This window comes from Melospiza melodia, chromosome 3 (genome assembly GCF_035770615.1).
Source record: "Melospiza melodia melodia isolate bMelMel2 chromosome 3, bMelMel2.pri, whole genome shotgun sequence".
Taxonomy (NCBI): Eukaryota; Metazoa; Chordata; class Aves; order Passeriformes; family Passerellidae; genus Melospiza; species Melospiza melodia.
The window spans coordinates 22,858,860-22,879,662 of NC_086196.1; the positions used below are offsets into that span (position 1 = coordinate 22,858,860).

General features: G+C 43.2%; 1 protein-coding gene and 1 long non-coding RNA gene across 3 annotated transcripts; both read right to left on the bottom strand.

Annotated features, from left to right (window-relative positions):
- Positions 1-853: 853 nt before the first annotated feature.
- LOC134415528 (uncharacterized) lies at positions 854-5,552 on the bottom strand. The gene is made up of 3 exons (XR_010027075.1): positions 5,473-5,552; positions 3,463-3,709; positions 854-2,149 (listed from the first exon to the last, which is right to left on the bottom strand). It is a non-coding gene; the product is annotated as an uncharacterized LOC134415528 (long non-coding RNA).
- Positions 5,553-8,879: 3,327 nt separating this feature from the next.
- Positions 8,880-20,649, bottom strand: ZBTB24 (zinc finger and BTB domain containing 24). 2 transcript variants are annotated; one of them, XM_063150989.1, is made up of 7 exons: positions 20,601-20,649; positions 16,779-17,775; positions 16,203-16,370; positions 14,926-15,009; positions 14,111-14,194; positions 11,772-11,853; positions 8,880-10,889 (listed from the first exon to the last, which is right to left on the bottom strand). In XM_063150989.1, the coding sequence occupies exons 2-7, from the start codon at positions 17,746-17,748 to the stop codon at positions 10,076-10,078; spliced, it is 2,202 nt and encodes a 733-aa protein (XP_063007059.1). In that variant the 5' UTR covers positions 17,749-17,775; positions 20,601-20,649; the 3' UTR covers positions 8,880-10,075. The 2 variants fall into 2 exon arrangements, with proteins under 2 accessions (XP_063007059.1, XP_063007060.1); XM_063150990.1 differs by lacking the exons at positions 8,880-10,889; positions 11,772-11,853 and having other exon boundaries at positions 14,143-14,273.
- Between the last annotated feature and the right edge of the window lie 154 nt (positions 20,650-20,803).

Genomic DNA, 20,803 nt, shown 5'->3' on the forward strand with positions numbered 1-20,803 from the left:
TATTCTTGTTACTTTGTTTGAGATCCTTTCTCAGAAACTGATTAATAAAAATGGCAGTTAAATTTTAACTGAACAGTTACTCTGCCTTATGGCTTGCAAAATTACTTCAGCAGACTAATTTTGCAGTGGGATGTTTTGTCCTTTGACACAGTGCTCCCGTATGAGCGATTCTGTGTAATTGCCTCAGTCCTCTCATCCCATTACAGTAAAAGGAGGTTGTGTCCCATTAATTCCAGCAGGGGCTGGTTGCAGTGCCCAGACACGTGCCAAGCATGGAGTCTCCCAGAACATTACCAGCTCACAGAGGCATCGCTCACCCTTTCCAGATATCAAAGTTATTTGTCCTCTGCCCTCAGGGTAAAGTAGGTTTGCGGGAAGTATGGGGACAGCAATCTAAAAAAATAGAAAGGCATCCCCAAGGGAACACCTTTCTTAGGGGTGGAAAGCAATTTTTAATTAAAGAGGGGGAGAACAAGAAGTAGCTATCTCCTCCTTTAAGGCATTAACACATGTGTGCAACATGGGTAACAAAACTCTTGCAGGGACATATTCAAGGCTGACCAATTCCAAATGGAATCCACCTTAAACTTACTGAAGCAGTTTTCGGTGTATTGTCCCTTCCCACATGACACGGCAGCTTCTTTCCTGAGTAGCACAGGGAAAACACAAGCTCTGCCTGGGGGAGGATGATGGAGCTGGAGTCAAACATGAGAGCTGCCACAGCTTCCCTGTGTGCAGAGGTGCCTGGGTACATGCAAACTTGTTTCTACCTGATGTGTAAATCAAGAAAATCTACGGGTCATAAAAAAATGACAAGTTCTACCCAAACAGAAAGTGCAAAAGGTGCAGGTGCAAGATGGGCTCTAGCACAAATAGATTGGATAACATGGCTGGAAAAGAGGATTTGTAAAATTTTAAGTCCTTGGTGCCATCCACCTTGGAAAAAATTCAACAGTCAGTCCTTTTTTTTTTTTTTCCAATACCAGCTTATGTTATGTTCTCAGAGATAGGTATGCCCTGGGAGCCTGGGCTTGCTCCTGTTCCAGGAGCTCCAGCATCAAATTGACTTTTGCCTGTTTCTTTCCACTCCAGGAAGCTCATAGCATTTAGTGCTTTAAATCCCACACACCAGCAGCTTTCCACCTCCAGCAGCTTTCCTGCTTGCCAGTGCTACTACATTTTGCTCCATCCAGCCTGGGACCTTGAGGTGAGAGCAGATTCTCCTCACAGGCAGACTCTTCAGCATCTTGGGAAAGAAACTTTTCAGCCGCACTTAGCATTTCTGATCTCAGTGTTGGCTGCTGCCCAACCTGCTCAAATGGTTTGCACCATTGCCAGTGGGAAAGCTTTTATATAAGGGAACATAAATTTTCAAAAGTGCTTTAACTGTCATAAAGTGTCTTAATGGGTAGCATTTAATCTAAACAGAAAATCCCAGTGTCAATGATATGAGTTGTTTTTCTTAAATATCAGAAGTTAAAAGTTAGAATGTTCTTTTTTTTTTCTTACATTTTATTACCTTATGCCAGTATGAGGGAACATTTTCTGTTAAATTTAGGTCATGTTTGTAATTTCTCAACTTTCAGGGTTTTATATGAGATTCAGAATTCCCCTTCTACAGAGTTGAGGCTGCTGGCAGCAATGCCTAATGCTTGCCCAAGCCTCAGAAGCTGCCTGAGGTCCAGGAAATTGCTAGAGGTAAAGCTGACATACCTCAGTTCCTTTAAAGGCATTTAAACAGGTGGTAGGTGTGCCTGGAGATCTGTAGTTAATCTACCTCTGCATTTCTAGGGTGCTGTCCACAAAGGTATTTGAAGTTTGAAGTAGGCAGTGGGTGACCATCAGCTGTCATTTAGGCAAGGACAAGGTACTGAGCCTCAGGCAGGGAACATAAGAGGACGTAAGGTTATAGACCAAAGTGTTTTCACTAAAGCAGTTTTGCTAGTACAAGCAGATTATAATTCTGACTGAAAACCAAACCGTTTTGCTGGGAGATGAAAAGCAATTCCCTGGTTGTTATGTGAATAAGATCAGATCAACAACTTGATTTTTGTGGAAATTCATAATTTGCACTGTCAGATAGCTGGGGAGACATACCTTCAAAACTAGGACCATAAACTGACTCTCCTTCACTTCCCTTTCCAGGTATCTGCAGGGTAGAAAAAAGTAATCATCAGAGACCATGGTTATCACAGACATTTGTCACAGGGTTGTCAGTGAGCAGCTCAGTTGATGTCAGAGACATGGGTTGCCCATCAGCCTGGGGAAACAACCTCTTCCATCTCTGTTTCACTACTGAAATTTTGACAGACCTTTGGGCAGAGCCCTGCTTCCATTCCAGAAGACAGTTTCTCTATGAATTATTTCCTGCAGTATGTTTAATTGCTGCTGCTCTGAGAAGGTCCAGTGTCTCCTGGTGGGAGAGCTATGGCACTGGCAGCGCTGAGCCATGGAAGCAGTGCCCCAAAGGACATCTGTCAGAGGGAGTAAGGTTAGAAGAAGGATGAAAATGCACCTGTGATTTTATGGTAAGTTAAGGCCTCTAACTTGTCTAAGAAAGGAGAATTGATAAGAGTGAAATTTCTGTTCAGCTGAATGAGACACTAAGGACAACTGATCTTTTTTTTGATTTTTAAATAAGTCTGGTTTTGCTACATTGTTTAGACATTGTCCAGTTATCATTAGTTGTCTACAGTAGCAAACGTAATAATACATTGCTTTTATGGACTACATGGATATTATCGATTTGCTTCAAGCCCACACACTCCCTGCGGCTTCCAAACTTGTGCTGGGGCTGAAGCCCAAGGGGTCACCTCTGCCATAAACTTGGTCACATGGAAAACCAGGTGCTGGAGCAGCCCCACCACCCTCACTGCCACAGGCATCCATCATGGGCCCGTGGCAGTCTGGCCACCATGAGTCTGAGTCTGTCAACAGGGCCCAGTTCCACAGCAACACCAGACACCAGCCCACACCCCACCCTGCACTTCTAAGCACTTCCAAAGCCTAATGTAAGCAGATTTCAACTCTGTGGGAGGTTAGAAAACGCGCAAATTTCTGTTTTCCCCTGAAGGAAGGAAAACCAAGTTACACAGAAAGCATGTGGCAGAGCAGAGGACTGAAGCCAGCTCTTTCCAGAGCTCTTGATGGATACTGTCAGTAATATTTAAAGGATGAAGAGACTCTTGCTAATAGCAACTGCCCAGCAAAAAGTGTTAAGTAAAAGCAAACATGAGAGAACTGCTTCCCCACTCCACTCCCAGCCTCCAGTGAGCCTCTGCTCAAAGATTTCCTGGTATCTCTGTGCTTAATTCCCCCTGGCAGCTCTTTTCCACTTTAATTTCCTTGCTTTTCAGGGAAATGTGAAAGTCTGGCATCCACAAATTTCTGTGGCAATGAGATTTACAGCTTAATTACACCCTGTGTAAAGTGTGTGCCTCCTTTTGGCGCAGAAACTCCTACCCAGAGCTGCGTGTGCTGGGCACTGCTGAGCCATCATTCCCGCCGGCAGCGCGCACGGAGCCGTTCCAGAGGGGTCGCGCAGCAAAGCTTTGTGCCAGCGCGGCAGCTTTGCTCTCTCCTGCCTCGTGCAGCATGTGCAAAAGCTGCTTTGTGGGACAGCTGCAGGTTCAGCTCGGGCTTCTGGCAGCACAGCGGGGTCAGGTCACTTCTCATCTCTGAGCACCGTGAACTTTCACATGTCAGAGTCCTGTTGCAGAGGAGACAGTTGTGATTTTCATGCAGACAAACCTATGTAAAATTGAAAAATCCCGAACCAACTGATTTCTCATTTTAATAACAATGTGCACTTTCCCCCAACTGTATATCCCACTGGCTTTAGAAAGTGATACATTTTTACATAACCACAGAGTGAGTACCAAAAAGCCTCTGAACTAAATGTTGCTAAATTACAGTGTCTATAAAAAACCCAGACTGAGAAAGAAATCACAGGTTGCAGATGGGCCTCCTCCAGGTAGCCCTGAAGTCTCTCTGGTCTGGCTCAGTGGTAGTTTCCTACAGTGATTCATTAGGGCAATGCTTTTTTAGGAGTTTGGTTGGGATTTGTAGCAGTGCTGAATTTGAAGAGCTCTATCCTCACAATATCAGAGACTGTGAAGAAGATCAGATTCTCAGTGTTTAGCTACCACAGCTGTTCCCTTGCTTGAAAGATCCATGCACAAGGTATTATAATTTCATGTGATGATGTTCTCCTGCTGAAAAAGTGCAGAAAAAGGAGGCAGGCAAAACAGTTTGGACAAGGAGACATGTTAAAATGGTAAGACAAGACAGTTTTAGTTCACAGCCAGGTCTTGGGTGTCAGCACATGAGCTGAGGTGTGACAGTAGGTAACTGCAACCAGCTCATGCAAATACAGGGATGTTTTGTGGGCTGTGACTGAGTGATGCAAAGGAAAGCCCTTTCCTTCCTCCTCTCAAAGGTCGGCAGCACAGCTGCTGGAGCCTCTGTAGGCTGTAAGCTAAGCAGAATCTAATTTTGGTAGCCAGACCATATGGCTTTTGCTATAGCCAAAAATGTCTACAGCAGCCTTATGTAAAGTCCAGAGCAGAAGCAGTGTACCCAGAGTCAAATATAAAATCAGCTTCAGAAAATACTGTCTTGGCTATCTATTTTTCCCTACATCCATATTTTTAGGTTGATACAGATTAATACAACTGAAGTTTATTGGGCTTTTTGAAACATCCCTTTTCTCCTTTTTGCACCATAACATTTAAGGATTAAACCCAGAGCAATCCACTACATATAATTTTTTTAAAAATCCTGAGATTGATGTCTTCATTTTGTCAATGTGCTTGAACTTACACATAAGAAGTTCTGTTATTGAAATTTAATTCTGCACATACATAGGACTGGCTCCCATTAATCCTTTTTCTTTGAAAAAAACCTTTCTTTTTTTTAACTGATAATTTCTATACATTCTCACTGTCATTGTGGGCAAGAAAGGGAATTAACTATAAACATAATAGTCACCTGACAGTCAAAGTCAAAAAGAAAAGCAATGATTAGCCTAAGAAGCGTTACAGGACTATTTTTCTGAAAATTTATGTTGGGTTTCTTTTATAAAAAAAGCATGCCAAGAACCACCACTTGTCTCAATCTACTCTGCTTATTATTTCTCCACTTCTTTTCTCATCACTTGGTGATTCAGGTGCATTAAATTCTATTCAACAGGTTGCCAATTATGAAAATGACATATATTAAAATCCTGAACAGGGTGACTAATATTAATTTTAGACTCTATTACCTCTTTATGACAACATGATATTGTTCTGCAGGCCTGTCTGTAGTACTCAGGTGAGGATAAATGTTCTGTGGGTGGCAATAGTTAGACGTGAATTAGCTGGTGCTGTTCTGCTTGCCAGCTGTGGCACATGTGCTGTGCTGCATACAGTTCAGAGAGGAAAGCAATTACCACAAAGAAAAATATGGAAAGCACATGAGACTGTGCAGCACCTTTAAACAATGATCCTGAAAGCCTTTCAAAGGATGTGCAGCAGTGCTCTTGGAAACCTGAAGTCCTCTGAAGAATGCACACATACCCTGACACAAGACCCAAGAGTTTTGCTTCTGTGTGATTCTTAGAGGGTTTTCTTGGTCCAAACTTCTCCACCTGGTGCAGCTGCAGCTGTTTCAGTTCCTTCCAGTCCAAAATAGCATCTGAAAAAAACTGAGAAACAGAAGAGAAAGCAGACAAAATTAATTAAAAAAAAATTATACATATGCACACACACATGTATTTGAGAGAGACCCCTACATGATGATACTAAAGCAGAGCTGCTAGGGGTCACTGAGAGACATCTTGGTGAAGGGCAAGTAAAATCACCAAATCACAGAATGGGTCAGGGTTGGAAGGGGCCACAGTGGTCATCTGGTCCAACCTCCCTGCTCAAGCAGGGTCAACCCAGAGCACAGGGGCACAGGATTGTGTCCAGGCAGTTCTCCCTCCAGTGAGGGAGACTCCACAATTTCTCTGGGCAATGTGTTGCAGTACATTCAGTTAGTCACACAGGGAAATTCTTCCTCATGTCAGAAAAATTTGCAGGACAGGGTAGGAAGTTTGCTAACTAAAGCAAAAGTCTGCTTCCTGCTATTCCAAAGATACTTTCAATTAGGTAGGATTAAAATATTAGCCAGAAATGACCAGTAAGCGTCCTACAGTGAGATGCTGAGAATATGCCTGGATGGGTTTTTCCATTTGGAAGAATTGCTTGGGACAGATACGATCAGTAGTCCCTCTGTTGTGGAAAACCATTTATTGTTCACCGTGTTTTATAGAAGATCTGAAAAGGGCTACAACACAGAGAACTGCTTTAGCTCATGGGACTGCGACTCCACAAGAAGCAGACTCTTTAATTAGTCTCTAATGACTAAGTAAAAGCGGTCCTGACATCATAGCTCTGCAGAGTAGGCATTACTTCTTCCTTCTCTGCTCTTAGCAAAAACCTGCAGTGCAGGAGGACTGGGAAAAAGGCCTGCTCAGATGGACTTCTGCCCATGTGAAGATAAGCATGGCCAGGAAGGAGCCTTGGCTGCTCCTGCACGCTGGGGCACGCCTGCTGTGCAAACTGGCCCCCTCCCAGGCACTCCCAGCTCAGACTCAGCTTCTCTGGGATAACCATACTCACACAGGATACTGGCAGGGACACAGTCTGCTGCAGGCTTGGAAAACATGGAGAGACAGGAAACATACCCAGCTGCTGTGCTCACACAGGCACAGGGTTGGTGATTAGGAATGAATCCCATACTAGCTTCCACAGTTAAGGTGAAGTGGGAAAAGACTGAAAAACCCCACATCCAAGCACACCAGGATAGGCATTAGCAAACACCAACCATGACCTTCACCACGATGACTAACCAGCTACAACACTGAAATGAATCTTTCACAAACAAAGAAATGCAAGCAAAACTCTTTCCTCAACAACTGGCAAGATCAATGCCAGGCTCAATATCCTTAATTTTAACCTGTGAATAGGCATTGAGTTGGAAGAATTTGTGATGAGGTAGACTCCTCTCCTTTTCCTCCTAGATGCTAAGAAAAAATTGCTGTACAATCCCTAGTAGCACTTTCTTTTCCTATTGGCAGGGTAATTTACTTTTACAGCCTATATGAAATAAATACTCTGATATTAATTTATCAAAACCCAAGATGCTGGACTGGAAAGCCAAGCAGGGGAATTACACACACAACAGACAAATGCAGGCTCCAGAGTGTGTTTGCTTTCCCTCTCGGGGATTTGTTTCAACTTGCACCTGGAGAACCAACCAAAATCTTCAGAAAAAGCCAAAATCTGACAAACTTGCATTTGGGGAAAAAAAAAAAAGTGAGATCCTATCAGAGTTCAACCACACTGGGTAACTTATAAATTGAGCAGAGATAACACACAAGGGTGTTAAATGCTTACAAACCCAGATCTTTCTGTAGTCCTCTTACTGCCCTGCATTTACGTCTAAAACCTTAATCTCATTTTAACGTAGAAAGCAGCGAGACGGATTTGTTAGGATTAGTCTATGTGAGAAAAAGCGAAGTTAAGGTGTTTACTGGCTAAGGAGTAAAGATATTTAGAGAGCTGTTCTGAAACATAGTTTCTAAGGGATACTTTTTTTTTCCTAAATCATTATTAGTGGCAGCTGGACTGAAAAACAAGGCTGAAGTGGTTTCCTTTCTAATTCAAAGCAATCCTAGACTTCAGCTGAAGCCTTTTAAAAATGCACACACAAAAAAAGGATTAATTTTCATCTTTTAAGAGAAAGGCATTCACTAGAAAGAAAGCAAATGGTGTTCAAAAAGCAACATTTGTTGATATGAGAAGTCATGCCAGCTTCTTGAGTGCAAGCTACAATATGTGCTGACAGTTTAAGTAATGCAGGGTGCAAGATTAGTCATTGCCCTGCTATTCACAGCAGCTTGTTTCTTCACTGGTAATCTGCAGAAAAGCAAAACAGAATTCCAAAGACCAAACTTCAGGTTTTTTAGTGGCAGGGAAAGCACTGAGAAATCAGTATATGGAAGTGTCCCGTGTTTTCAAACTGCAGCATGGAACTGAACCCTGCAAGGATAACTGCATAACGAACACAACAAAGTTCAAAGAAGAAAAGTATTGAACAGTTCCTTGATTGGTAGCCTCAGAATTTAGCTTGTAACCTGGTTTTAAGCATTTCAGGACTTGTAAATGTATGGCTGACAATGAATTCTGTGCAGGTTCCTGAAAACTTATGACCACACAGTAGTCTGGCTGCACTGTACAATGTTTTAGATAAAAGCAGAAATTTAGGATTAAACTGCCAGAATATTTACTGTAAGCTTATACAATTAATCAGCAGCATTGTCATAAGTGTTGTAACAGGCTTTACTGTATTTATTTATCTGCTCTTACAACATCTGGACTTCAGGCTTCTCAGGCAGAACTGCAGAATATGCTGGTTCACTTTGGTGGCAGAATGGATGCCAATTTTATTTCTCCATTCTGAGAGGAAAGGTGAAAAGCCTAAACACCTTTGCATTGATTTATTCCCACTGTCTACCCTTATCATGATCCATTCATATAAAAGTGATCCAGTACTTTGACCACATGGAGATACTTAGCCAAACTTCTGCAGCATGCAGTCAGGAGCAGGCCAAGTAGTCTGGACTTGGAACAAAAAAAAATATAAAATTGTGGGTAATTTTGCTTTTAAATTCACCTGTTTTTTAGAATTTTTTGTTTGTTGTAACATAAACATTCATATAAATCACAAATATGACATTTTAAAGCTGAAGTGACAATTGAGTATGTTCTTTTAAGTAACAGTGGCATTTTATCTGGATTTTAACACTCCAGTGCAAAGGTGTTACCAGTAGTCAAACCTGAAAACAGAAAGCGTGTATTTTGGCAAGGCATTTTATTACCATGTTAAATCTTTTTTGTTAGCAGTCAGTCATTGAAAACAATCTGTACACATCTAATTTAGTCAACAAAAATAGCTGCACAACTTTAAGTGATGTGCCCCATTTATGTAACTTGTTAAGTTCTGAAGTGATGCTCTTCATTGTTTGAATCCTCACATAAACAATTACCAGTCTTAACATATATTAAAGTAAGATTATGTTCTTCTTTCAAAAGTACAAAAAATAACACTTTAAATATACAGTGGTTCCTAAGCTTAGACAGAATCCTGTCAGGAAGAGGGTTTTGCACTTCAAGAGACAGTGCTTTCAACATCAAGAGCTCTTCAAAGTGCTTGGCAGAGTGTGTGAACACTATCCCCCACTTACTAGATGATTAAATAAGGCACAGAGGTCAACTCCCTTGCCCACAGTCACACAGAGAGTGAGTGGCAGAACTAACAGAGCAGAATCTGTGGGGTTTCAGTTCTCCAGTGTAACCATTGCATCTCATTGCCACTATTCAAGTGCAATGGCTTAAATGTTTCTGAGGAGAAAGATGTGTACAGCACATGGTAAACAGGAGGGAAGATTCAGGGCTAGTTAAAGGCTGCAAACAGTTTCAACTCAAACCAAATGAATCTGGTAGTCAGTAACTCATAATGCACTTCAGGGAATGATTACATAGAGAATTATACATTAACCTGCAGAGAGAAAGCTCATTAAACAGAAGAAATATGGTGTTTGCTTTGCAAAAAGTACTGGTTGTCTTAAGCTTGACAATAGCTCAGGTATAACGTTAAGTTTGTCAGGGAAGTGGTACTTTGTGATCCACAGATGTCCTAAACATTGTTCTCCTACCAGCCAGGTGAACTTCTCTGAAGAGTCACTCAGAAATGCAAATAAGGGCTAAATATCTCCTCAGGAGGCAGAGATGTGAATGAGGCACAAAACCCCACATTAATTGCTTGTGAGATACTTGTGAGGACTAAGTATGGTAAAGAAATACCAATCCAGAAAAACAAAGTAGTCTAAAATAAATATGGTTAAGGAAATTGAGTCACTCATCCAAAATCACCAAGAAATGCATCTTTAGATAGCTTATGTTGCAAAAAAACCACACGTGACACATGTAATCCCTGCTGGGGATGAGAAGCATTCTCTAGCCCAGCCGTCTGCTGACAAACAAGCATTTCAGAAAGCCTGTCCCTGGATAGGATGCTCAGGAGATGACTCATTCACTGACAGAGGCTGCTGATGGGATTCAGAAACAAGTACACTATGATTCTGTTCCTCACTGACTTGATGGGAAGGAACCATGTCGTGGTTAGAGCGGGACTGCTGACTTGATTCCTGAGCCAGCTGCACTTGCTGAGCTGGATGTGAAGATCCCGGCAAGTGGATTTGTTCATTTTGTCCTTGATGAGCATGGAGATGTTCTAGTGCTTCCTTGGAAAGAGTGATGACATGCATTTGTTCAGGCTGGGCAGCCTCTATTTGGTTTGCAATCATATTGATACTTTGAATTTGTTCTGCTTGCTCCTGCTGAGCTGAAAGCAACAAGTTTTGCAGCTGCTGCGGCGGCTGCGCAAGGAGCGCGAGGTTGGCAGCCTGCTCTGTGGTCATGCTGGGGGCACTTTCTGTGGTCACAATGCTGATGCCTTGATTGTGGCTGGGCATGAAGTTGATGTTGTGTACTGCATCTGTAACCAGCAGCTGAATTTCCTGCCCTCCCGAGGTGGCAAGTTGGTACTGCTGCAGCTGGAGAATGTTTCGCACTTCTTCCGGATGAGCGTTGGCGCTCGGGGCGGCGCTGCCTTCCTGAAACTGCTTTTCCTTGCTGTGAATTTTCAAATGAGACTTCAGGTTGTCCAGACGAGCAAACTGCAAACTACATTCTGGGCAGGCAAAAGGCTTTTTGCCTGTGTGTAAGATACAATGTCTTCTCTTAGCACTGGAATCAGAGAAGGATTTTCCACATATATCACAAGAATATGGCTTTTCTCCTCTGCAAAAGGAAAGAACTTGATCTCATTAAAATATTCACTTTGACAATACTGCTTTCTGAAACTTATTCTGTAATAAAATACTTAAATGATTACATTGTTTTTCTAAATTGTAAGTACTTAAAGGGTAGCGTTAAAAACATCCTCTATTTGATCTCCTGATTATCTCTATTTGACATCACAAACTGTTATACACTCCAGAGCTACAGCGATAACTGCCTTACTCTGATAAAAACAGAGGTACAAGTTCTGTGCTGCTAGACCTTGACAAGAATGCAACAACATTGCACAATTCTCAGCACTGACCATTTTAAGAACATTCATTAACAGTGTGGACTTCAAACCAAAAAGAAGTTTCCAAATCCTAACTTGCTGCCTGTGTCAAAAGGACAAGAAATTTTACTGGAAATGTTTTCTTAGACAACAGTTCTCCAGTGATTTAAAATCTAACATGTCTTTATGCAATGCACTGCACTGACAGGGGTAAAAGACAACTAATGCTGTTAAAGAGACAGGATAGCTCATGGGACAACAGGACAATGCTCCAACAACCTTGATACACCACAGCTACTGTTCTGCTCTTAAACAAAACGTACAGTAAAATTTTCACAAAAATAGTATAGCAGTAAGTACACTGTCAGTGAACAGACACAAAACACCAAAGAAGACTCTAATAATATCTTGGTGCATGAGCATTTAGGACTTCAGTACTTTCCACTACCAATTTTTTCCTTACATAGATTAAGCAAAAATGTTAAATTTTTAACAATCATTCAAAATGCAAACAAGTCCTGACCATTCTACAGTTAAATAAGCACTACTTCTAGTTATAAGACTACAAGTTGCATTTTAAAAGAATGTAATGAAAATAAGACATACTTTACCTGTGAATTCTAATGTGAGTCTGAAGTGAACTTTTAGCTGTAAATGATTTGCCACAAATCTCACAAGTGAAGGGCTTCTCACCTATCAAAAAGAAATGCGACTTTCCTTTTGAAATAGCACTTTTCATCAATTCATTAAAAACATTTTGTGTTTTACCATATACAGTATCAAGCGTGCACTGATGGCTCCTCACACTTCTGCCATGGTTCGGCAGATATCCAAAACTGAATGAACTTACTAGTCAAAATGAGGGTATAACATTTTAAATGTACAGCTCTAGCATTTCTCCCCTTTGAAGAAGAATTAGGTGATCCAAGCCCCCAAAGCAACAAAAAGCTGTACCTATGGCACAGATGTGTGTGTTCTACATGGAACAGAAACACTCTGAAAAAGGCTGTCCCTGAACCCTGGCATTAATGCCACGTTCACGTGCAGCACCATCCACATGAGTAAGCCCAAACTTCTAAAGCTGGAAAATTAGGCCATTATCTTAACAACTTGCCCGGCTTTCTATAAGGCTCCATCACACTAGGCCTATGATAGTCTGGAAACACCAGTTAGAAAAAAATTAAATTATCATGCGTTAAATAAAATGTGAGTTTGTTTGGGGATTTTTTGTTTATTTGTTGGGGTTTTTTTCAGTGCATTTGGAATTTTGATGATAATTGAGTAGAAGCAGAGAGGCCAAATTAAATTATAAGAAAGTTCATAAGAAACAGATACTACCCAACCAAAGCAAATCCTAATTCACACCATAACAAATCCTTGTAGCACTGAGGCTCTTTAAGACACCAGACACGAGAATCCAGATCACCACTGTGGTAATTCACACCATCAAAGCACACCAAACCCAGGGATTGGGCAGCAGCCAGTTTCCAAGGAAGCTTCCCATTTAGCATAGAACTGCAATGCTTACCAGCTTTCATGTGGCTTTGGAGGGCATGGATAAAGGATGAGAGAACAAGAAACATTGGTCAGAAGGGACCTTGGTGACCCAGTCCCAGCTTGCTACTGAAAACAGGAGTAACTTCCCAAGTAGACAGTATTGTTACAACAGTGTTACCAAACTCCTGCCAAAGTAGAACAGTTCTATCTATGTGAACCCCTGTCCCCCAAATGCCTTGGAATTGTACTTTGCTTTTGGGATGGGACAGGTGAATTATTATTTCTATATAATTAATACTGGCTGTATCTTGCCTGTCTTTTCTAGTAGCAAAATATATTGCAAGCCAGTTTATGCTAAAAATCAGCTTAGCTCATATATTTTTGCAACTTTCCTTGCTAGTAAGCTTCCTCTTCTCATTTCCCACCCCAAACTCATTTCCCACTACATTTAGAGAGCTGTATCAGCTTCAGATACAAAACTCCTGCGTGTGTCAACACTGAGTTCTCTATACAAAATTATGTAAGTATCATATGCTAGCACTATTCTGGATAACCAAAAGCTCCCAGAAGGCCAAGTTTTGGCCTTAGCATATCCCAGAAAATTTAAATCTTTTTCACTTAGAAAAGAGAAGGAAATGAATGAGATAAAGTATGCTTGAGAATGAGTTATGTATTACAACTGCAAGGAACACACTTAAGAATAATTTGATTTTGTGAGGAAACAATTGCCACTGTTTCTAGTTACTTTAAAAGACAAAATTATTCACATGTCACCTTATGAACTTATTCTTCAAAGAGAAGTATTTTATGAAGTTTATGCCTTGCTATTATGAGAGGATAGATCAACATTTTTATCTCTGTTATCCAGTTATTCATTACCAGCCTGCCCTCTAAATCTCTTAAAACACCCTCTGACGCACTTGCATTAAATCATCCCTCCCAGCCCATCTCCTCTCAACATCTGGTTTATTATGGCACAGTAAAAGCTAAATGGAAATAATTATTTTCCTGGTCACAGCACGTTTCATAAGCACCCATCCCTCACAGACAGAGGTGTCCAACTCATTAAGGACACACACCTTCTGTTGCTTGTCAGCTCACTGCAAGCCTGATACATGCTGGATACAACTCTCCCAATAAACTGAATTCTCAGTCCAGGATTCTATCATGTGAAAGCTAGCTGGCATTTTCTGCAGCAGGTTTTATAAAACTGGGGAACAAAGCCCTCTTCCTGTAATAGGCACTGCTTCTGTGCTGCTGTAACACAAGCTTTTTTGTGCTCCTGCATTCTTGATGTCAAATCTCTTCATTAGCAACACAGGCATCATTATGCACAAGTAGAGCAGAAGTTCATGCCACAGAGACAAATGTAATTTGCTTAACATCTTTTTGTCCCTGTAACTTCAAGAAAAAAACAATCACAAACCCCACAAAACTCAAGGTACAACATTACCTGTGTGTGTTCTTAGATGTTTCTTTAGCTGAGCTGCATCCATGAATTTGCGACGACACTGGTTGCATTCCGGCAGTGAACGGCCTTGTCGCAATAACAAAAAAAGTGTCAGTGCATAAGTGATCCCCTGTATCTCTTCAGTGATCTTTGTTAAAGCACTTTCCTGTAAAATAACCACTTTGCTATAATATAGGGATAAAACAGAAGGTGATTCACTGCCTCCTCCCTATCTTAACTGTCACACTCCTATTTCTCAATTTAGTATTACCACAGGAAAAGAGGGGACTGACACCTGCTCCTACCCAAAAACACCTTCACTTTAAGCTTTTTAAATTCTGAAGCTTTGTAAATTCTGATTTTCTCCACCACTTCCTCTTTTTGTAGCTCCATCCCATTCCAGAAGTGAGAAGAACACTTCCTAAAGCCTGTATGCCCTTACTAGTCCAAAGTAGTGGGCAACTACAATGCAATTTGCATACCAGACAGCAGACATAATTGTTTATACAATTCACAGCTTCTATATAGCATGGACAGCAGGGCTAAAATAATCAAGTTGTATGTCAAATACAGTGTAACTAATTTTTAATCATCATAAGAGCCCTTCTCAACTAAACACTTTCCTACACGTTGCATTTACTACACGTCATCATGTCTTTTTCACCCTATTCACTGTTTTATACCTGTCCAACACAGGACACACCAAGGTAGCAGAGACTGAATACATCACTGAGAAAGAACTTTCAGCCTAAGTCAATCTTTAGGAGGACAAATCAGCATGGACTGTAAGCCAGGTCCTCAACCCAAACTTGTTATACCTGAGTGTAGTCGATAGTGGCTCTTGAGCTGTCTCTTTTGGCTGAAGTATTTCCCACACTGATCGCAGGTAAAAGCCTTCTGCCCTGTAGAGAAAATCACTTATTAAAAGGTAAGCCACATCCAAAGTAAGTATAAGGAAATAAATAAAATACAAAAGTCAGCTGTGAGGAGCCAATTCAGTTTTGATTTGCCTCAACAATGGCTGTCAGAGGCACATGGGAGAGGGGTTGCACATGAGCCACGCCCAGGAGGCACCTGGGAAAAGATGGAGGAAAGCCTTGTCTCTGGGGAGACCTTTCCTGGCAACCAGCTCATGTCTGGCATGGGACAGGCAGTCAGGAGGGGAACACTGAAGACACTGTACCCCAGAGACACTCTCCAGTCAGATGGCAAAAGGTCTCTGCCAATGGACTGCACTGGGACATTGGACTGGGCCAATGGTCTCCTGTCAGCAGGTGAACTTTCGGAGGAGCCGGAGCATGAAATGTAACTGTGTCACAAGTCCCAGGGCTTTTCAAACTTGCTTTTTGAGTTGGGCTTTTGTTTTGGGGCTTTTGTCAGACTGTGCTTTTGCTTCTGAGGCTTGGTGATTCGAGGGGCTTTTTGCAACTTGGTTTTGATTTGGCGCTTTTAGAGTCTTATGCTTTTTGCCCTGGCCCCAGTGTGCCTTTTGGCTCTCTTGCCCTCGCTGGCTCTTGCTCACCCTTGTGTCTGTCCTGCCTCCCTGTGTCCCTGACCACTCCCTGTCTGCTTTGTCCCAATGTCCCTGCGTCCAACCCCGCCCACCTCCCAGCCAGCCCACTGCTGTGATCCTTGCCACAGCTGTGTCCAGGGCTCTGGACCTCCTGCCTGAGCAGCCCTCACCTCGTGTCCAGCTGCCCGTCACTGCAGGAGCCGTGCCCAGGCTGGCAGCATCCACATCCCCCACCTTGACGGCACTCCCCGACCTCTGGTGGTAAAGCCCTCTTTCCTTATGTCTCCCCTCTCTCCTCCCATTCCTCTCCCATATTTCTTCCTCTTGTTCTATCTTCTCTAACTTTCTTTAGCAGGATAACTTATTTTTATTTTGGTTTTTTCATTACCAATAAAAGATTCTCAGATACAAAGTTTGTCTCGTTTGACATTATTTTGTTCCTGACTATCCATTTTTAAAAGAACTCCTCACAGTTTCCCTTAGTGGAATGTGACACCAGTATACACAAGATGAATCAGAAGTACCTTGTTTTCAGAAAGGCAAATTCTTGCAGCAGAGATACATTTGCCTTGAAGTATTTACCTGAATGTAGGCTCATGTGCTCCAGAAGAGAATGCTTTGTTGTCAGAGCCTTACTGCAAATGGTGCACGTGTACGGCCGTTCCCCGGTATGCATCCGCTCATGCACTTGAAGAGAATGCTTCTGGGAAAAGCCTTTGCCACACTCACTGCATTTAAAAGGGCGTTCCCCTGAAAGCAAAAGACAACATTTTTAGGCATAGATGCATCACTTCTCACTAGAAAGTCTAAGCTGATAGTGAGATGCATTGCAATGTTGTAGCTACTGAAAAAATTAGTCTCGATTAGTGGTAAAGAGGCAAGCTTCACACAGGAATAAAATAATTCTTTAGCTATTGCCATATAATTCAGTGCTTAAACAATGAAATTATTAATTACTCTGAAATCTAGGTGAGACATAAAGGTTCTGAGATCTGCTGACAAGAATAAAACAGCAGACACAGAACAAACCGTAATTTGGACCAACATGCTATTTTGGATGTTCTTGCTGTAGTCAACAACCAACACCTCAAGAGTCACTTGCCTTTGGCAGCATTCCTTAATCTAACCCAAAAGCAGCAGCAGTCTGTCAAGGCCTACCTGTATGGCTTCGCTGGTGAATAGCCAAGAAATGACTGTACTTAAATACTTTGCCACAGTCTTTACAGCGAGCTTCAGAACCCACACGCTTTCTTTTTCCATCAGCCCTCTTTGCCAGTCCTTTCTCATCCTCATCCCCAAGAAGTTTGTAATCTTTTAGTTTGATTGATCTCCTTATTCTACGTTTGCTGTAACGGCTCTGAGTGCTCTGTATTCCTTCAGATTTGGGATCGTAGTTTTCATCTTTCTCAGCTGATAGATCAACAGCAGCCTCTGAGCTACAAGCAGGTTCACTTTCTTCTCCATCTTTCCCCACTGAAGCCTGTTCATTGGCAACTGTTTCTTCTACTTCAGTGTCTTTTTTCATATAATTTTGCTCATTTTGCACAGAGTTGTTCTCTCTCAGCTGCCCATCTTCGGCAGAATTTGCTCCTGATTCTTCTTCTTCTTCCTCTTGGACAATCTTGATTTTCCTTGGCCGCCCCCGTTTTCGCTTTGGTGGATCATCATTTTTCCTGTCACTTGCAACAACAGAGGCTACACTTTCAGCTGGAGCTGGCAATGCACTGCCTGGGCTGCGGCTTTCCAGGTAGTCTGTACAGGCCCAGACCAAGTCAGTTACTTTCAGCAGCTGTGCAGTAGCCAGGATTTGTTCTGTACTTTTCTCACTGGCACAGAGGCAACCAGTGTAAATAAATTCTAGCAGAACTCCAAAGGTGTCTGCCACCATTCCCTCCAACATATAAACTGACTGCCCTATTTCATCCTCATTTACAAACATCATTGAGAAGTATTCACTGCTGGCAGCCAGCAAAGCTTTATGGGCTCTAAATTGCACATTCTCCACTATCAGAGTAATGTCACAAAGAAAATCCTTTTTTCTTTGTTCCTCAAAATTAGCTAGAATGGTATCTTTGTGAGCTTTGGAGTGGATGATCAGTTTCTCAGAAGGATCAGTTGTTTTTGCCATTTTAATTATGAATATTACAGGAGGTGCCTAGAAAAACAGAATAGCTTTAGTAAAAAATTATTTTAACAGTCGGCATTATAAGACCCAAGTATCATCTGTTATACCAGTAACAAAGTTCAAGAGTTTCTGAAGCAATTCTGAATCCTCTGAGCTTTTGAAAAATCAACACTACTGCTGATATGGAATTTCTTCAAAAAGTATTTTAAAATCCTATGAAAAGGCTACAGATAGTTTTTTAGAATTACTGCCTATTTTTTTAATCTCTGATGTACTGTGAACCCTGTATTATCTAAAAGAATTTGCTGCCCCAGCTTCTGAAACTAAAACAATCAGACAGAAACAATTCCTTGGTCACAGCTCCTTAGTACAGCACTGGCTTTGCACGGCAAGGCTTTGATAGTGGGGCAGTTACAGGGGTGGCTTCTGTGAGAAGCTATCAGAAGCTTCCCCAATGTCTTACAGAGCTAACACCAGCTGGCTCCAAGATGGACACACTGCTGGCCCAAGCTAAGCCCATCAGTGGATGGTAGTATCACCTCTGGGACAACAGATTAATAAGGGGGGAAAGAAATGCGCACAACTGCAGCTGGAGAGAGGAGCGAGAATCTGTGGGAACAGCAGCCCTGCAGACACCAAGGTCAGTGCAGAAGGAGGAGCTGCTCCAGGTGCCAGAGCAGAGGTTCCCCCACAGCCCCTGGTGCAGACCATGGGGAGGCAGCTGTGCCCCTGCAGCCCATGGAGGTCCATGGTGGAGCACAGATCCACCTGCAGCCCCTGGAGGAACCCACACCAGAGCAGGCTGATGCCTGAAAGAGGCTGGAAGCCTGTGCTAGAGCAGGCTCCTGGCAGGACCTATGGCCTCATGGAGAGAGGGGCCCCCACTGACATGGGTTTGCTGGCAGGACTTGTGAGCCCATGGAGAACCCAGGCTGGAGCAGACTGTTCCTGAAGGAATATACCTATGGAAGGGATCCAAGCTGGAGCATTTTGTGAAGAACTGCAGCCCATGGGAAGGACTCAGGCTAAAGTAGTTCATGGAAGGACTGTCTCCTGTGGGAGACCCCATGCTGGAGCAGGTGAGGAGTGTGAGGAGTCAAAGGAGAAACAAAGGCAGTGTGCAATGAACTGACTGCAGCCCCCATTCTCCATCCCCCTGCACTGCTGGTGGGAGGAGGTAGAGAAAACTGGGACTAAAGCTGAGCCTGGAAAGAAGGGAAAGGTGGGGTGAGCGGTTTGAAGATTTGGGTTTATTTCTCGTTACCTGACAGTGATCTCACTGACAATAAAGTAATTTCCTCAAGTCAAGTCTGTTTTGCCTGTGCTGGAAACTGGTGAGTGATCTCTCTCTGCTCTTATCTCAACCCATGAGCTTCTATTATATCCTTTGTTCCCAGTTCCCCTGAGGAGGGGAGTGATGGAGCAGCTCTGGTGGGCACTGGTGACCAGCCAGCACCAATCCACCACACTGGAAACAAAAAGGTCAACTGCAGTTTGATCAGTGCAGTTTACTCAGGAACAAGCTAGGAAATCCTGTAATAAATGATGCCATGGTTTATTTGAGGTGTTAGGACATGGGTTGGACTAGATGATCTTAAAGGTCTCCTCCAACCTAGTGATTCTGTGATAAAACTTCACTGGTATCAATGTGGCAGGACTTCATAACCTCTTTTACCTCCCATCTATCGTTCTGAAAATGTCTCTTTTTTAACACTTTCACTTTTTTAACACTTCCAACACTTTTAACTTTACTAAGATTCAGCCTAAGAAGGTAGGTAATACAAACACAGAAACAGCAGTGTTTTGAAGGGTTCTGTCTAATACAGGGCTCATTAAGGTTATCTGTTAACGATCAATTTGTCTTGCTAGGCTTCTTCAACAATAAATTTGCAAAAATTAATAATAAACAAAAAAATCCATCAATTTCAAAAGAATCCACCAAATATTATGGGAGAGATATGCCCGAAATGTCCTACTTATAAAACTCAGCTAGCTAAACTGAAGATAATACAAGTGTCACATTAAACACACATAAATGTACATATTTGTATTCAGTTAGTGCAACAGTTTCAATGACCTGAACAAATGCTCCACCAAACAGCAGACACTACCTACAGATGATACCTAAATGCTACTGAGATGGTGAAAAAGGGATTCTTTAGCCCTAATCAGCTACCAAATAGTTCACGGCAGAGTCAAATTGCGTTATCTGGGAGCTTTCATTTCCAAAGCATGTGAGCCCGATGTTTGTTGCTGGAGCACCTTAAAGCACAGCTGCAGGTGTGACCCAACCTGCCTTATCGTGCAATATAAGAATTCCTGGACGGCTGCAGCCAACTCTGCCTGCAGGCATCCCCTAACCTCCACACGTGTTCCAGACAAGGTGGTGGGTGTTTTGTGAGTTCTGATCGCATGAAGGACGTCGATGTTTATCCAGGAGGTGACAGCATTAGTATTTTGACTGCAAAATCCAAACCACGCAACTTCCCTAAAACCCCCCCACCATCACAGAGTGAGGCTGTACTCCGCAGAAGGCCGCACGCTGCCGGCAGGGCGTGCGGATACACGCTCCGCTCCAGCCATGGAAGGACTCAGGAGCTCCCGGGAGGTGACCCCGGGGAGCAGCGCACGGCCCGGGGCTGGGCCTCGCCACGGCTACGGCCAAGGGCACCGTGCGGGTCGCCGTCCCCGCGCACCGTGTGAGCCCTTGGGGCCGCTCCCCAAGGGAAGGCCGCGCATCTCTCGTGGGACGGGAGCAGGGAGCGGGCGCTGCCCCGCGAGAGCCGCGGGCCCGGAGCACCCGCCCGGTGCCGCCCGCCCTGCCCGGCACTCGGCACTCGGCACTCGGCACTCACCGCTCGCCGCCGCCGCCGCTGCACTTCCGGGCCGGGGCTGGCACCGCGCCTGCGCTGCCGCAGGGAGCGCAGCACGGGCGGGACTTGAGCACGGAATCACTGAGCAGCCCGGGTGGGAAGGGGCCCGAACGGATCATCCGGTTCCAGCCCCCGGCCCTGCCCAGGGCAGTCCCCAAAAACACACCGTGTACCAGAGAGCGCTG